Source organism: Haemorhous mexicanus, chromosome 10, assembly GCF_027477595.1.
Source record: "Haemorhous mexicanus isolate bHaeMex1 chromosome 10, bHaeMex1.pri, whole genome shotgun sequence".
Classification (NCBI taxonomy): Eukaryota; Metazoa; Chordata; class Aves; order Passeriformes; family Fringillidae; genus Haemorhous; species Haemorhous mexicanus.
Genome location: NC_082350.1, coordinates 10,012,937 through 10,031,005, shown reverse-complemented (window position 1 = coordinate 10,031,005; position 18,069 = coordinate 10,012,937). Strand labels below are relative to the sequence as shown.

Sequence of the window (18,069 nt, the reverse complement as noted above, 5' to 3'; positions counted from 1 at the left end):
TTTGGAAAGTTTACTAAACAGCCCATTTTAGATGGCTTTACAGGGAAGTGCTTTATCAATGTTTTAAGGAAAGCATCATTTTTGGGAATTAAACACTGCATATGTTCTCATTTAAGCACCTAAATCCAGTTGTTTTCCCTCAGGAAAGTAACAAAAGTCTTTGAAAAATCTGGTCCCTGGACCTTTATGGTACCCAAACTTTTACAGTTAGGGTTTTAACACCAGATTTCATGGGATTTGGGAGTCCATATGCTTTAGAAAGCTTTCAAAAGTCTCAACTTTTAATTTTTCTAAGCCTCAGCTTCCATGAAGCAGCAGTGGGAGTTCTCTTCTCCCACCCTTTTTGTGTCAATTCACCATAGATATGTGACTGACACAAAGACTGAGCACTTTTGTAGGCCTAGAGGAAAATGAGAATAGAAAAGGTGGAAGGGAAAAGAAGGACAGGAATCAAAGGAATCACTGACAAATGGCTGCGGGTATATTAATGAAAATATTTATTTTTGAATTATGTTTTTGCAGTCTTTAGAAGTGCCTACAGCTTTAAGAACACATGATGATGCACAGGCACATTAATTTTTAGAAGCAGTTGTGCAGATTTGACCCAGCTCTGCACCTCCAGGAGAACCAGATTGTAGCAGATGCCACAGAGAATCCACTGAGCACACCATTTTCACCACAGGACAGCATGAAGTAACTTACCATGGAGCACTTACTGGCAATTAAAACATTCCAATATTAAACACCCATGGATTGCTCAGAGCAGGAAGGGCAGGTTTAAGCAAAGCCAGTGTTCAATGGATCTCTTCTGGAGGAAGCTAAGCCAGAGCATGTGCTTGTGAGGGGCTCCAAAAGCTAGCAGGTGTTTGTTGTGTGGGATCACACCCAGCAAACCCCTGGAACACCTCTTCAGTGGAGATCAGCACCAATGGTTTCACTCTGTGCATCCTCCTCTGCTGGTCTAATTGCACTAATTGCTCCTGCAGACTGAGCTGCCCAGCACCCATCTCAGAGATTTGGAAAAAAAAAACTCTAACCAGGTGAAATTTCATCTGGCCAGACTATAAAGAGGAGGAGATGCCTTTCATCAGTCTTTGCTCTCTGTCTGGTGTTTAAAGAGCCTCGCTCTTGCTGCAGACACAGAGGTGGAAATGTGATGCTCCAGACTGTCAGAGAGGAGTAACTTTATCACCTGCTCCAGTGAGTTCCTGCCCAGAGTTCACATTGGTCTCATGCCTGCATCCTTAGCTGATGAATCCACAGCCAAAGGTAATAAATCAGTGTGCAGGGCACATCTTCTGTCAAAGTCACCCACCTAGTCCAAGCTCCATTTATAGGAGTGAGAGCACAATTTATGATGCACCAAATTGTCCACAACCTTTATAGCCATTGTATTTTTGCTCCTCTCTCTGAAATCCCTGACAACTGAGCTTCAACTTTTCTCTCCCATTTCTGATCAGGCATAATCTAGAGAATATATCAGCATGGAAGTATTTCAGGTGAGCAGCCTCTGATACCAGGTAATGCTGATCTCTAATGCTGTTGTTTTCAATGGTGCTAGCAACATTGATTCCAGCACTGACAGTCTCCTTCTGCAGTCCTACATGGTTTTGTATTTTGTTGGTTTTTTTTTTTCCTAGCTGTAAAAATAAGAAATAAACCTGAAACTCATTTGAAGGTCTCAAATAGGTTGTAAGCCTTGAACAGTCCTTCAGTGTTGTGACAAATATGATGCTTGATAGCTCCACCATTTCCATGTCCTTCTGTGCACAGTATATGGATGGCTGGTTCAGAGATCACAGGTGCTCTTTTCTACTGTTGGCTGCTATCAAGTACACATTATTGTCTCTTCAAGATGCAAAAATACAGGTTGTTTTAGATCTATTCTGCACTTCTACTTCATAATGCCTTGACCCAACCAAAGATAAGCTGAGAATTTAAGCTGTTATTGCAGTTAAAACATAGGTGGAATGCTGCTAACCTTACGTGGGGAAGTTGTTGGCTGTGCTGGAGCCAAGACAGATGGTCACTTCAGGGAATGTTTCTTTTATGGCAAGTGCTCATTTGACTAGGAATATTTCTAGCTGGATGAGTCACCTCTTTCCTGATTGCTGCATCAGATACCAACACATGATTTTTACACAAGGATATTCAAAGATGTGGCACAAGCTAAAAATGCATCTTCAAACCATCCTGCAAGGGTTTCTTTCTCTACTGGAAATATTACGGCCCATGTAGATGGATTAAAAAAAATTTCCTCCACTGTTTTATTTTTACTGAAAACTGTGATGAAATGTCTTTTTTCTTCTTTTTTTACAAAATCATGTGGTACTCATATACAAAATCAGTCCCATAACAGCAAAATGCACAAAATCATAATAAAATTTCTCTGTTTGATGTAAAAGTAAGAAACTTAGAGTAAAGTGCAAAAATTAGAGCGAACATTTCTATTCTGTGGCTCTTCAGCAGCAGGTTTGACTCTTCCCTGGTTTGGAGGACGAGGACCATCATCTGCATGCTGGTTGCCATGGAGACTCCCATCGCTTTTGGAATCACAAGTTTTGCCTGAAAGGAAACACTCCTGCACTGTGAGTTTTTAAGGACCAGAGAGGTTTCTGTTTGTCAGCACACCACATACTAGATTAACCACCACATCTAAGCAGGTGGGAGGGAAGGCAGTGAAATATTTTCTAGTAATTAGCGACAACATATTTAGTCTGTTTAAAATCCACAAAACACATAAATAGAGCTACAAGACTTGCTGCATTAGATTAGGTTGTTATGGCATCAGATCTGTTATCTCAGTATCAGCTACTTCAAAGGAGAATGAACTTTGGTCACAGAACATGAGCGTGGCAATAAATCCTTCTGAGTCCTGCAGCAGGCAGGACTGAGGTCTCTCTTGAGTTGGTAAGGCTTCCCCCTAACTACATCTTTCCTAGGAAAAGATGTGTACATGAACAGTTCATGGCTCTGTCCCTGTGAAGAGCTGTCTAACGTTTATCCATTCTATTTGCACTCCCAGAAGGGCTCTGGGGCTTGACAGCTCTGTCAGCTTCATTCTCACTCGTGCAAGCCAACACCTGGGATTGCTCCAGAGGTGAAACCTGTCTGGCCCTAAAGATTGTGCAGAAGGGTAATGTGTATATCTTGGCATGAATTTCTGGCTTGACAAAACTATGGTTATTTAGAAGACTAATATAAAGAACTTGAAAGATTAAGCCTCAGTTACTTCCTAGTTCTGTGCTCTATGTGAGATGGTAACTAAATAACTACCTGTTAAATCTCCAGCTTTTATCTGATTCCTTCTTCTGAGGCTGTTTTGTGCATCTGTGGGGCCATCAACATACTTCATTGCAATAGTTGGGGTCTGGTCCTTCTTTTGCTGAGCCTGAGTAGCTGAAAGAAGAATACAAAAGGACATTTAATTGGCTGGTGTTATTGTTCATTTGTTAAAGGAGGAAAATATGTGTTGAGTTGACTCTACCTGGCTGATGAGAACTTGGTATAGTTTCAGTCTTGCCTTCTGGAAAGCACTGAACAGATTCATGGCCAGAATCTAAATCTTTCATTGGTCTTCCCATAATCTCATTCTCAGTTGCAGATTTATTTCTAATGAGGAAATATGTGTGCATTTTCCCTTTGCCTTTTACTTCTATTTCTCCTCTTTCAGTAATCTCAAAATTCTTGTATTTTAGGCACCTAAAGCATCAGAAGCAAAATGACACATGAAAATTCAAGACAAGTAAAAATGACACTGATGTTTTCAAAGAGCTGAGTGATCAAATCACAACAGTCTGGGGAAAAGAGTCTCAATTTGTGAACAACTGAGGATTTGTTTCAACTGTTTATTCAAGCCTGCTGTGCTTTCATAGCATTACACATACAGCCTGATCAAAAATTAATGGATCACATAGTCAAATACTTCAGTAGGGTGGAGGGTTCTTATTTACCAGTAAATAGAAGTGAAGAACTGAGGCAGCCAATATCAGCTAGGCAGAATTACACCCAGTCATTCCATCAGAGAAGGCAATCAGGTCCGTCAAGCATGATTGACTCATTTATTTTACATCCAGGCTTGCTATTCCCAATTGCCGTTTTCATGTATCCAGAAATGGCCATTTGATTTTCTCTGGGACTGACGTGAGGCTGATCAGCCTGCAGTTTCACCATGTCACCCCTGCCATTTTCCCATACAGCTGTAGCTTTCCTCAGCTGCTGTGGTGCTGACAGTCATGGCCTGCCAGAGCTGACAGCCAGCAGCTCTGCAGTGCCACCACCCAGCTCTCATTCCCTCAGATCCTTTCTGCTCCTGTGCATTTCTGTAGATTAAGATGTCTCAAAAGACCCCTGCACTGATCCTCTCCAGTACTCATAGCTCACCTACTCCTTGAACCCTGACTCTTGGTGCAGGGACCTTGAAGATCTCGTCAGTGAAGACCAAAGCAAGAGAGGCCTTGAGTAACTCAGCCTTTCTTCAGGGCACTGTCACTAAATCACCTGCCACAGCAGGTCCATGTTTCTATTTACATTCTAACATTGCAGAGCTCCTCTCACTGCCTTTGAACTTTGTTTCCCATTTCAATACCAGCTGAGTTCTCATTTTCCCAACATCATTCCTGTGTGCCCAGACAATGTTGTTGTACTCCTTCCTTTGTAGTTTGTCTTTGCTTCCACTCTTGCATACAGATTTTATGCATACATAAAGTTATTGGAAAGGTAGTATTAATTTTTTACAAACATGAGTTTCTGAAAAGTAAATTCCAGCATGAAGAGGATAGCTGTTTATGCAGTTAATACTTAGTAAGTGTAAATGAAACTGTTTCACTACAAATTATGGTGCTCAATCAGAGGGATTTAAAGCCTTTTGTTATGAAATGTTCTAGACGTTCTGACTGTCTTTCTAGCACCTACATCAATTTATCAGTATTTCCAAATAAGTTATCAGCATTTTTGTTTTAATATTTTGCTGTCTAGCATGGAGACTCTCAAACGTCTGCTTCTATGTATAAGTACATTTGGAATAATTAGGAAAAAAATCAGACTCTTTACAAGCAGTGACTTCCCTGCTTAAATGAGTGACTGAGCACCATCTACAGCGAGAGGTGCAGTGCCAAGGCAGTGGATTTGAGCAGGTAAGGTTTCCCTCAGGGTTACTCACTGGTAGGCACTGGAGCTCAGGTGGATTTTGCTGGGCACGCCGTGGCTCTCCATGCGGGAGGCGATATTCACCGTGTCTCCAAACAAGCAGTAACGAGGCATCTTTTCTCCAACAACCCCCGCCAGGACAGGACCTGTATGGATCCCAACTCGAATCTTTACAAAGATAAAACACCCCCCAAAAATGTCACTTGGTGAATAACATCTTTCTTAATGCTATCCAACCACCAAAAAGTTAATCTCAACACAACGCTGGACACCAGTGTTGTGATGATATCAAATATACATATATGTGATGAGATGTTGTGATGATGTCAAATATCCACAGGGAGAGGCTCCTCATGGAAATGTGCCCACGTGGGCCTTGCCCAAAGCCAAAGAGGGGTAAGAAGCAGCTCTTTGAGCTGCTACTGCAATACATTAACCAGAAGCTCAGCACAAGAAGCAGACAGACACACGTGCACCTTTGTGTTAACTTACTTGGATAGGATTTCCAGAAACTGGGTTCTGTACTCCTTTGGCTGCCATTATCATGCCCAAGGCAAAGTTAGCAACTCTCTCTGCATGAGTGGGTACAGGCACAGGGACCCCCCCCACCACCATGTAGGCATCTCCAATCGTCTCCACCTTTAATTGAGAGGGACAAGCACATGAGCATGCCAGGTGCATCTCACTCAGGTTAGTGGTTTGCTCTTCAGGGCTCTTCTCATCTGCACCAACTCCCCCTTTCTCTTAGATGCTTCCAGTCACTGAAAAACTTTAGCACACATGAGTTTCCTTGAGATGGAAATCCTTTCCTTCACTCCACACTAAAAATTCCATGGCATTCTGTCCCTGCTCACTTGACCCACTTTAGATATCTGTGTGAGAGACCCTAAGGAGAAAGGGCTGCTGTGCAAGTGCCAGACTGTTTGCCTTCCTCCTACCCTGGGTACATGCAAAGAGCTGGCCTGAGGCACAGCCTCCTGAGCCAAAGGTTACCTGATAGATGAGTGCTGCTAATTAGCTCTAATTCACAATTGGTGCTAAAAGCGTATTTCTTGTTTGAGAGAGATTTATTTTTAAAAATTCACAATACAGCAAGGGAGCCCATTCACTGTTGATTATGATTAAGGAGTTCACACAAAATTAAGGAATCTCCAGTCTCCAGGATCTCAGAGAACAGAGTGTGAGCTAAACAATTTGGGAGCATCCTTCCTTACAACCAGCTGTTTTCCCACAACAGCTGCAGCCTGCGGGACAAATGCTGAACAGTTTGTCCTCCTTCAGGCATCCAGTCTCCTTGAAATACTTGCTAAAGTACCTGAGAAAAACTTTGGATTTTGTTCCTGTAACAGAAATTTTGCTGGGAATAGAACAGACCTGTTTGAAAAAGAGAATTCTTAAATGTTCCACTGTAAAAGCCTGTTACAAGGTAATGAAATTTTCTAAACTGCTCTTATGAGGTTTCACTGGCCCATTTATCATCAGTAAAAAAGAGACCTTTTAGACTAATTGACTTTCTTAAAAATTAACACCAATCGGAGAGTGGAAACATAATTTAATATTTGGGTTTGTTCATTAACACAATGACTTAAAACAGTCCCTCACTTCAATCCCAAAGAATGTGTTCCTGTCCATGCCTTCTATCAGACAGCCAAACCCACAGTGATGCCAGTAATTTTCTGTAACAAATTAAAAACAACTGTAAAAAGCTACTAATGCAAATAGATACCCTAATTATTTTTCAGCCGTAGCAGAAGATTTAATTTAACAAGACTTATTCATACCTTCAGATGTTTATAAGCTTGGGCCAAGTTTCTTTGATCAATGTCACTATTTCACTGCTTTCCCAATTCCCTGCCATAGTAATCTCATCCTTGCTCTCTGTACCCCAGTAACTTCCTTCAATATTAATAGGAGTTATATACAGGCTTCAAAAGGAGATTATTATAGTGACAGATCATTTACTTATGATGGATGATTTAGATAGAATATGATGCTAATTCATCCTGAAATCTGTGGGCCATGTCCTGGATTCTTCAATTATTGAATACAGATTCCTTGCCAAGGAAGAAATGCTTCTGATTTCCCAGTACAATTTATTGTGGGCTGAACTGCAAGCCTTGCCTGAGCAAAGAATAAATGACATTTGGATTTCACCCTTTACTGTTTCTGCCTTCCTCAATATTTAATGAGCTGAGGACAGACAGAAACTTAGGAACTGTTCTTCAGCACATCAAATCTGGTACCTCTGGAAGTGTTAATAACACTATTATTGTAGGCCAGCCAGGGCTCTGATCTTTCCAGCACAGTTTGGAGACCACAGGTACAGTCTAGGTCTAACTGATGCTCTGTGGGGGTTAGCAGGAGAGGATACCATTGCTCAAGATCTCCATGAAACAGAAGTCTAGCTATTGTCTGGGTATTGTCTATAATGCTATTTCCCACCAAGAGAGACAATGGCAAAGAGACCTGTTTAGAAGAGGTTCAAATAAAAAAACTAGGCAAATTATTCATGTTGGATAGGCATTTGAGAAAGGAGGGAAAGAGAGATATATGAAAGAAGAGCCATTCTGGTATTAGCATTGTGGAAAGAGACTTTAGCCTATGATAGAAGTTGCATTCCTGTCCAATAATGTCCACTTCTCCCTGTTTTTCAGTTAGTGTGGCCACTAAAAATAGGTAATATTTTATGGTTTAATCAACAATCATTCTGTGGTGAACGGGATTTAAGTACATTAAAACAAAACAAACAAAAACCCAAACAAACAACAAAAAAAATCAGCAAAAATTTCTGCAGCCTTTTTTGGTCAGTACCTACCTTGTACACATCATGCACTGTGGTCAGTCTGTCAAACCTCAGGTACATTGAATTTAACATGAGAACTATCTGAATAGGCTCACACTGGGCACAAATGTTGGTGAAGGTCACCACATCACTGAACAATATAGTGCACTCCTTGAACTCTCCTGTGGGCAGAAAGAGCAGTGGTGTTTGTAATGGCTGCACAATCACAGAATCTGTTTGAGACTTGTTTGAAAAGCTCATTCTATGGCCTCTCAGTGGTAATAATCACACATGGGTGCTGAGATGAAGGAGAGGTGTCAGAGTAAGAGTGTATCAATGCAAGAATAATTGCACATCTCAAACAGCCCAAACGTGTGAATACACCATATACAGGAAACACTTAACTCGTTATCCCTAATTTCATATATGTGCTTACTAAAGGGAATTTAAGCATATTATTGCTACCCTTAATAACAATGGGAATCATCATGATCTTACATTTATACATAGTATAAAGGTACTAAGAGAATTTTCTAGCAAAGATCTCTTTACTCCCTTCACTTCTGAGCCCTTGTTTTCCTGTATACCCCTGTTAAAACCAAAATCTCAGATTACTGCTGAAACACTGAATTTTGTTCACTGAATTGGCAGCACTACCACCTTCCACCACCTTAGAAACAATTTTGGCAAAGTGCTTCCAAAGCTTTCTTTGAAAGAATAGCCTAATTTTTATTATCAGTGAAATTAAGGGGCTGTGATCATCCTCCTACCCATGGTTGTCACCAAGTAGAGAAAGGACTCCAGGGCAGTGGCCAAGGGGCTGTGCCAGCACCACAGTCTCTCTCTATCCCCATCCCCACTGCACAAATCACACATCCCAAATGCATCCTGTTCATTCACCTGCCTCAACTCTCTTCCCCTCTTTCAGCTGGTTGGCCACGTGCTGGGGCAGCATGGCATAGAGCAGAGCTTCAGTCTTCTTCTTCTCCTCCTCCAGGTGCTTCGACAGGATCCTCAGCTCTTCCTTCTTCCTCTCCAGCTGGCTGGAGAGCTCCATCTCTGCCAGCCGCTGCTGATTGAGGAGGATCAAGTCCCTGGTGACGTCGTGGGGCGCGATGTCCGCGATGTGCATCTGCCGCTCCTCCAGCTCGTGCAGCGTGCGCAGCAGGGGTGAGCAGAGGTAGAGCATGCACTGCAGGGGCTCCATCCACATCATCTGGCCTGTGGGAACCAGCGTTGGCAAGGCTTTTCAGCAGGGTGGCCTTTCACAGGGTGCTCTGCAATACTGGTGTTAGTTCTAGGGGATGAGTTCTAAGGTCAGTGGGTTTTTCTAGGGTCTGGATGATCACAGGAACTTATTTCCTAGGAATTTGAGGTGAACTTGTTCAGAGGAGCCAATAACAAAATTTAGGAACCCAGGAAGCAGTCACTCCCTCAGGTGTTGCAGGTGCTGGGCAGAGCCCAACTAGGATTCAATTCCCTCCACCTCATGAGGAACCCCAGTGCTCACAACATCTCCCCTCTCCTTTCTGCTCCTCTCCGTATTTTCCCTTCCCCTTCTCCTAGTTCTCAGGCTGTTCCTGAAGCCAGTCTGTCAGAATCATGCACAGGGGAACTGAGACTCACAGTGGTTAAGCAAAACATTTGAAGTTTAATTTCACAGTGCATAGTTTGTGTCCCAGTAAAGTCAATGGCACTTTCCTCCCCGGAAATTGGAGCTTTCGGTTACTATCATAACCTAAATAAGCAGTAACAAAAATGCCTGAAATGTGAAAGGGATTTTTGGTGGGGAATCTAGTTTTTTAGGTTTTGGTTGAGGTATATTTATTATTATCATTATCGTTATTATTATTATTATTTTAAAAATTCCTATTTCTTTCTCTGTCCCTCACCTCATCCCCAGGGCTAGTGGATGAACAGCTTTAAAACTAAGAGGATTGAAACATCAGAAATACATGTGAACTAACCCCTAGAGGATAACAGGAAGTACAATTGTGCCCATGGCTGGTCAAAGTTCCTTGTTTTGGCAGCATTACTTTTTTCAAGGCTGTCCCTAAACATTTAATTTTTCTCTGAACCCCAGGAAAACAAGATTTGACACTCATTACATAAAGGTGAAAGGAGACAAGAGAAAATTAGGTCACATTACAGAGTTCATAAAAGAAAAACTGAAGTCACAGAACAATTAAACCAAATGCCATTATAGTAAATTACACCAAGCAGAGGATCATCCCATATTCAGTCCTCTCAGTAAAAATAAAGCAAATACAATATCTTTTTTGCTGAGATAATTTTAACTGGTAAACTCTCTTACGTGGCTTTGGGGGGGTGTGTGAAGACAGAACCTGAAAATGTACTACAAAAAATAAAAGCACAGAGAACTAATCTATTTTTAATCACATTGGAAACCCAGCCAGTAGCAAATAACTCCCCTCAAAGGCATAAATTAAGAACAAACCATGTATTCACATCTGGGTTTTGCAGCCCCAGAAAATCACCATATTTCTAAGCCTTTCAAATAGGAGCAGTGTTGTTGTTTCTGACTGAAAGCCTTCAAAATGTGGTGAGGTGACAGCAGAATTTGTGTACAAGCATCTACTGCTTCTCTAAACATCTAATCTCCTCACTGGCCAAAGGCTATTTATAGGACTGGAGTGAGGTCAGGAGTGCACCTCAGCCTAGCTCCTGGTTTAATATGAGCACTTAGGCTACTGCAATCACTGAAGTACCTCTCAGCTCAAGCATTGGCCGCTCTTTCCACGACTCAGGCATCATCTCTCTTCTCGTCTGGAAAACAAATTGGCTGTTGATGAATTTCTGAATGCTGGAGATGGTGAAGGGCACTTCTGGGTGAACGATCCTGAAATACTGATCCAAGGAGATGCCCATGGTCTGAAGGCCAGGTACAATCTTTTGAATGCTCACCCCAGCTTGCTTCACTTTGAGCTTAAAAAGAAAATATGGACCAATGTTACAATTCATGTCCCTCTGGGTTCAGACCAAGCAACTGTTCAAACATTTCCACAGACTTAGCCTTCCTAGAGCACATGGCTTATTTCTGAGCAAAGTTTCTACCTTGTCAGTGCAGTGCTGCACAGCCCTGAATGCATGCCCTTCATAGCAAGACAAAGCCCCAAGAAAGGAATGCTGTTATTAAAATGTTCCTTCCTGTCAATTGTGAAAAACCCCCAAAACTACCTGCTATTATCCCTGCTGGCATTTGTGCAGACCTCACAAAGAGCCTTACAGGAGAAAATTTGAGAATTTTGCAGGAGAAAATTTGAGATATTGGAGTGTCTTGTATTCCAAAATGAAAATGACTGTGGCAAAAAAGGCCTTGGCAAATATGAATTTTCTAATAGATGCCATGGGTTACTTTCTCTTAACAAAGTGTAAAGGTTTAGTCATTTTCCTTTGCTTTGCTGACCATACTTGAGCTCTTAAATTCTGCAGAAACATTCTTCTATGCTCGTCATTGTTGTTGAAGCTCTGACCTGGCTACCAGTAATGGGTGTAGGACTTTTATTCTTTGCACACTAGTAATTTTATTAAATTATGCATACTGGCCTTTTTTTTAGGCCAGCAAAAGAAAGGCTTTAGGTTTAAGGTTAAAGGTTTAAGGTTAAAGGTTTCAGACTGTGTATTTTGGCTGACGTGGGCAATGGCATGAATCAGATTATATGTTCTGGTATCTCCATCAGCACAAGGCCAAAACACATTCCTTGAGAGGAATGGATTCAGTGATCTTCTGCTGTCCCACCCTCAGCTTCTCCTTTCTTTGCTCCTGTCTTAAGCCAACATTCTCTCCACAGGGTTCAGAGCAGGAGGACCTGTAGCTTGGTGGGAAGCCAGGTGAGCTGGGGAGCAGCCAGAGGGCAGCCCTGCCAAGGGGCTGCAGAGGGTGTGTGCACAGCAGAGGAGACTCAATGCTGCCCCAGAAGGTAAAGAGACTTTGGGCTCCCAGAGGGGCTGCATGCTGTAGGTGGCTGGGCTTTCCCAGCAGAAGCATGTAGGAGCAGACTCAGGCAGCACATGGAGCTGCCAGCAAAGCCCTCCAAGCCTTGGGACAGATTAGTAACTGGGAGGAGAGAGGGAAACTGAAAATGCAAAGCCGGTTTAAAGGATGGGACATGGCTCTGGTATACCCAGGGACAGGAAGGTGATCAGAAACCTCAAAACATTCTGCTCACTATTTGGTAACAGAGAGACTGCTGCTATAAACCTTGCTGGCATATCTGCAAGTGCTTCAGACCTGGAAACTCCAGGAATTCCAAGGAGATTCCTATCTGCAGTGATAGAGAGCATGTCTCTGTACAGAGTATTTCTGCAAATCCTGTAAGTGAGTGTACACTGCACACAGAGCACACACAGCAGGGAACTGTAGGGCAGTCAAAACAAAGGGAAATTACTCTGAGGTTTATACAAACTAAGGGCCCCGACCACATGCTTGTCCTACCTCTTTGTCAAAAACCATATGAAAAGGAAGTCCATTGCAAAATGTTTTTGTGTCAATCCAAAGGCTCTTGGGATAAACAGGATCAAATCCTCTCAGGAGCTTACCTGTGGTGAGATAAATGTGTAGTTTTTAAATCAGGCTGCACTTCATAAAACCAATCAGCATGACTTTTTATCACTCAGTGAGACAGGACCCTATATCATAGTGAAGACAAAGCAAACAGTGTGTGGGCCCAGAAATGTGCCCCCATCTGTGCTAAATGCTCTGCAGTGTAATCCACAGCTGATCAGCAACTAATCTGAGTTGGCTGAGTGTTTAAAACTTAAACACAAAAATCACAGAGCACTAGATGCATGAAATTATGCTAAAAAATAAGAATAGATGAACAACTGTAGATGTTACTTCTCTATGAATCTGCAGATGCCACAGCAATATAACACAGGCACATCCCACAAAAATGTGCCCAGCAGTGGATTTAATACACTTTGCCAGCTACTATGGAACACTAAGAGAAAAAAACCAGTGTGATCTGGGTTTTAGTCTCCTGTACAATAAACCACATGTACAATGTCCATAGCACAGAGACAGAATTACTGTTTGGTTTCTATTTTACTTACCCTGAGATTTTTTGCAAAATGGTCACAAATCTACAGAGTAGTTTGTGCTTACTAGCAGATATTTTTGTAAAAGGAATACAATGGGTAAAATAGCAAAACAGCTCATCTTTTGAGTGAAGCACCCAAAACCTTTGATCTTCATGGCATAAACTTGGATTCCCAGTAACCCACCAGAATTAAAAAGATTATTACTTCCAGCGATCTCTTTCCCCCTGAAGGTGGCTATGACAGTTACTCCAGTAAGTTCTGCTGAGAATAAATGTTCAAGTCACACAAGAGATTGGTGCAAAACATTGCAAACTTAGATCCTAGCTTTTAGACCTCTTTTTGCTTCAGGGGAAGTCAGTGTGGGTTTTTAATTTATCACAGTCGGGCTCTTGATAACACACTCACAGCTAAAGAATTATAATTTTTTAAGTAATAATGCTAGTCTAAAATTTTATTTTGAATATATATTAACTTCTTACTTAGTATATCTGCCCTTGCAATGCCAGGTGATAGCAGGTTCAATTTTTCACTCATCCCAGAATGCAGACATCTTGGCAATACTGAACTAGATTCTCATTCCTTTTGGGGAATCAAAAGAACCTAACTGAAAAATCCCTTCCATTTTATAAAAATATATAAACATCTAATACATAAAGGCAAGAACAGAGAAATTAGCAGTAGACTTTTGGTAGTGGAGGATGTATTTTGGCTTTCAAAATTTACTACAGTTGATAATTTTGGAAAGGAGTAGTATCTATCAAGTTAAAAAACACACTTTTAAATTCAGCATCTTAAACTAAGTGACATGACAATGAAGAATCAAATTCACCACACAATGGCATTTTTACAGAAGAACACTTTTCAGATGAAAGCCCTGTTTAAGAGACAAAAGTGACAGGTCATATTCCACTTAAGTATCTGTCATTACTAAGCATGCTTATTATCTGCAATTTTTCTTTGTGCATCAATGTCAAACTGAAAGAAACTTAACCAGAAACATTTTGAAAAGTTGCAGAGGAAATATAAATGGTAACTTCAAAATGGATGGGTGGGTGGGGATAGGGAGGCTTACTGAATTTCTAGCTGAAGAGACTCAGAAATGAAGACGAGCTCCCACTGAATTCTCTCACCTTTTCCTAATGTGATTATTCCTCTCAATGTTTTCCAGTGACTTTTCTTAACAGGACAAACAGAGTTTCCTCTGTCTCCATTTGCATTCTTGGCTTTTTCAAGGTCCTGTTGAAATAAATCCAAAGGGAAATTCAAGAGTGATTTTATTTTAAATATATTTTAGTAATATGGTGATAATGAATATTAAAATACCTCTTTATTCAGTTGGTTCTGAATTTGTTTTTCAGAGTCAACAAGACATGGAGATGAGGAAGAAAATTCATTTCTTTCCTTGCATGGAAATAGAGGGTTTTGAGTGACAAGAAAAACAATATGTTCTTTTTTCCCAGTTCTTTCTTCTTCTTCTGTTTGATTGACTATTTTCATTGAAATCTCAATGTTAAAAAAATCCAGGGCTGCTGCACCGATGATTCCTGAAGGGGAAACAAAAGACAAGGTATTGCCAAGAACAAAACCTTTTCAATTCCCCTTTCAGAGGGCCCCCAGTGGAATTTCACTGTTTCAGAAATCACTTTCCCAAAGAACTCTGGAAGAAGAAAGCAACGTATGTCGTCCTTGCTACAGCTGCCATGATGAGAATATGATCATAGGAGGTCAGCTTCAAAGTTACTGCTGCTTTTGCCTTGGCTGAGGACAAATGCTGATTTTCACCAGGAGCAGCTCAGCAGGAGAGCTGGAGAATGTGTTCAAGTAGCCATAGAGCAGGAATATGAATTCCCATCAACCCAAAGAGTGCAGGGAGTCTAAAGAGATTCTGCTATACAATCTATTTCAGTCATTGAAGAATATTGTATTTTGAAAGGAAGGAAATATCTTTCATGCAGATGCACAAGCAGTTCTCTCATTTCTGGTAAGGTATTAGGCAAAACACTGGACATCAAAATTACATCAAAAGCTCTGTCTGAAATTCCAAATAATTCTGATGAACTTCTAAATTCACCATCATTTATGAAAGAAAGGAATATGATCATCTCTTACAGACCTATAGCTCTCTAATGCTTGCACAAGCACAGCTCTGGGGATGCTGGTAAATGCTGGTAAAAGATTCATTTTGGAGCAGGTTTCAGTAGGAGTTTCACAGACTGGATGTATGACAGGGTGGATGAATGTCTTCAACTCAACTAGAATTTTTACTTCATGGGAATTTAAAAAGCATTATTAATTAATTAATAAACAGGCACAATACACACCATGAATGTGAATTCTTCTTCCAGGGAGGGAATTCTATAGAAAGAATGGACCTTTATGGCCTGGGTTGTCATACCCAAAATTTCATCAAATTTTGATGAAATTTACTGGGAGCTAGGAGGGATCAGGCAGCAGGGAAATACTGAGTTCAGAGTCTGGACACTGAACTCTATCAGGCCTCAACTCCATGGCCAGGCCTCATCTGAAAAAAGATACTGACCTCTGAGTGCACCTGCAAATATCTGATTACCCTGTTTGTATATTGCATTGTTGTACTCTGCATTAAGTCTCATTACCTGGCACAATATGGCACAGACCTCTTCTGTCTGAATAGTAATGTAAATGCATTGACCCATCTTCATTCTTTTCTACTCTAAATGATGGTGCATTCATCTCCTGAGGAAAAAAAAAAACAAAACCAAAACCTCAATATCTTTTTTCTGGAAAAGTCTACTTTTTCAGAAAGTAGACGGATGAATTCCACTTGTACAAAAGCATCTCATGCCTTAATAATATAAACTGTAATATAAATAAGCTGAAAAACAGAAAATTAAATATTCTCACCTGTGAAGAAAATCTGCTATGCATTAGAGCAAATGTAGTAAACAGTATCTAATGTTGAGGACTAGTCAAAACCAATCATTTTTAGAAAATATCATAACATTTGGAGTAATCTGTTTCAGAACATAGCAGAAGAGAACATGCTTTGGTGTTTTTTTTCATTATTTATTCACACCTATGAGGTGCTGTTCCTTGTGTTACGAACTCTGGCAGAGTCCATCCATCCATACCTGCTCAGAAGTTACCACTCAGACTTGCCTGGTAAGAAAGGGACAGGTAGCTGTGCAATGCATCCAGGTTCTCTATGAACTCATAGAGATTTCCCCCCAGTGTCCTCAGCATGTGGTCATAGCCTGAGCGCTTGCAGAATTCAAAGAAATACTTTCCAAACTCCCTCAGAACAATGTCAGCAGGGACACCTGGCAAAATAAAGATACCTTAAGGAATAAGGAAGTTCTTGCAATGCTGTGGGGTGGATTAAGACTGAAGGCAGAAAATTTGCAACATAGGGAAGGCATTCCCAAGGGCACAGGAGACAAAAGCTGGGCTGCAGTCTCAGGCCTGACCCAGGCTGATCCATCCTTGAGGCATGCTAACACATACCTAATACTTTGCAGGCCTTGTCGACAAGCTGCATTGTGATCTCATCTTTGTAAACCTCAAAAGTCAAGAAAGAATCCTGGACTCCAGCCTGCAGCCTACAACAGAGAAGACAACATCCTTGTCTCAGCAGGGCTGTAAATACAACAGGCTTGTGACCCAACTGGCATTTCTTAAGTATTGTTTGCTGTGAATGCACTCCTCAACTCCCTCAGGTGTGCTATTGGAACACACTACTTCACCTAATGATGTAAGTTTAATATCAAAGTGCTTTAAATTAATTCAATTGCTTTAACATGGCTGAATGGTGGTGTCCACCTTACCATTTCTGCTATTTCACATTATGGTATTACAGTTAACTCTTTCAAGAATTAGGACATCTGGGGAGTGCTAGAGCAAGTGGAGTCTTAGTTTGTCTTCTGGTCCACTGGTTTGTTGTTCAATGTGGCCACAGTATCAAGCTCTTGGGGCTCCTCAAACCTGGTGATTTTTTATATTGGCTTCAATGGATGATAATATATCGTGGATGGATTATATGGCATCTAAGTATCATTCATGTATTTTGGAAATACCATATAGCTCATAAAAACAAGACAAAACCAGATATGATAACAAGATTGAATGGGACTTTGAGCAATCTGATCTAGTGGCAGGCTCCCTGCTCATGGCAGGGGGATTGGAACCAGACGATCTATGATTCTATAATTTAGCTGCTTTTCTGAGTACTGGAATTAAACTGACTTTATGTTAAGGATGACATCTTTTCAGTGTAATGACTTCTCAATATTGTCACTGTGAGCCACCAAGTCTATTGCAAATTTGTCTATAAGACTAAATGTCATCTTTAATTATCTGATATGACAAATTAATTGGGACAAATTAGTATCAGAGGATGAAGTGTTACAAGGCAAGAAACTCTTGCTTTTGCCCTTTTAGTTACTCCTAATTATTACTTGAGATACATATCACCTACCATTTTATAAGAAATTATATCCCCTGCTGCTGAATTCCTGAGCACCATTGCATTTATTGGGAACACATTACCTTAATTTTTCCCATGTTTCTTCACCATACTTTTCAACCACCAAAGACTTCAGGCACGTGTTTATAAATCCATACTGCAAAAGCAAATACGTGAACATGGAGAAAATGTACTGGTTTTTCAAATGCTGCCCCAACATGCCACCTTTTTGTATTTCAGATTCCTCTGCTAATTTTATATTGCAAGAGAAGAAGTAATAATTCTTGACAGCCTAAAGAGAAAGTAATGTTGGACAGCCATTATACGTCTCAGTAAACAGCGCAGCTTTTCCCTCAGCGTTTCACAAGCATTCAGCAGGTGAGAGCACGCAGCCAGCGGGGTTTTGCAGGGAAGGGCCGAGGCCGGGCCGGCCATGGGTGCCCGGTGCGCGGCTGCGGCCGGAGCCGGGCCCTGCGGCTCGGGCACAGCATCCCGGCACGGCTTCGGCTCCGGCTCAGCATCCCGGCACGGCTGCGGCCCGGGCACAGCATTCCGGCACGGCTTCGGCTCCGGCTCAGCATCCCGGCACGGCTGCGGCCCGGGCACAGCATCCCGTCACGGCTGCGGCCCGGGCACA

General features: G+C 41.4%; 1 protein-coding gene across 1 annotated transcript; it reads right to left on the bottom strand.

Moving 5' to 3' along the window:
* Positions 1-482: 482 nt before the first annotated feature.
* Positions 483-17,844, bottom strand: LOC132331666 (guanylate cyclase soluble subunit beta-2-like). Its single transcript, XM_059855279.1, has 15 exons — positions 17,516-17,844; positions 16,475-16,569; positions 16,130-16,290; positions 15,607-15,706; positions 14,315-14,535; positions 14,122-14,227; positions 12,387-12,490; positions 10,660-10,876; positions 8,831-9,151; positions 7,964-8,112; positions 5,641-5,787; positions 5,162-5,316; positions 3,488-3,702; positions 3,277-3,399; positions 483-2,565 (listed from the first exon to the last, which is right to left on the bottom strand). Exons 1-15 carry the CDS (start codon positions 17,650-17,652, stop codon positions 2,414-2,416), a joined length of 2,403 nt encoding a protein of 800 aa, XP_059711262.1. The 5' UTR covers positions 17,653-17,844; the 3' UTR covers positions 483-2,413.
* Between the last annotated feature and the right edge of the window lie 225 nt (positions 17,845-18,069).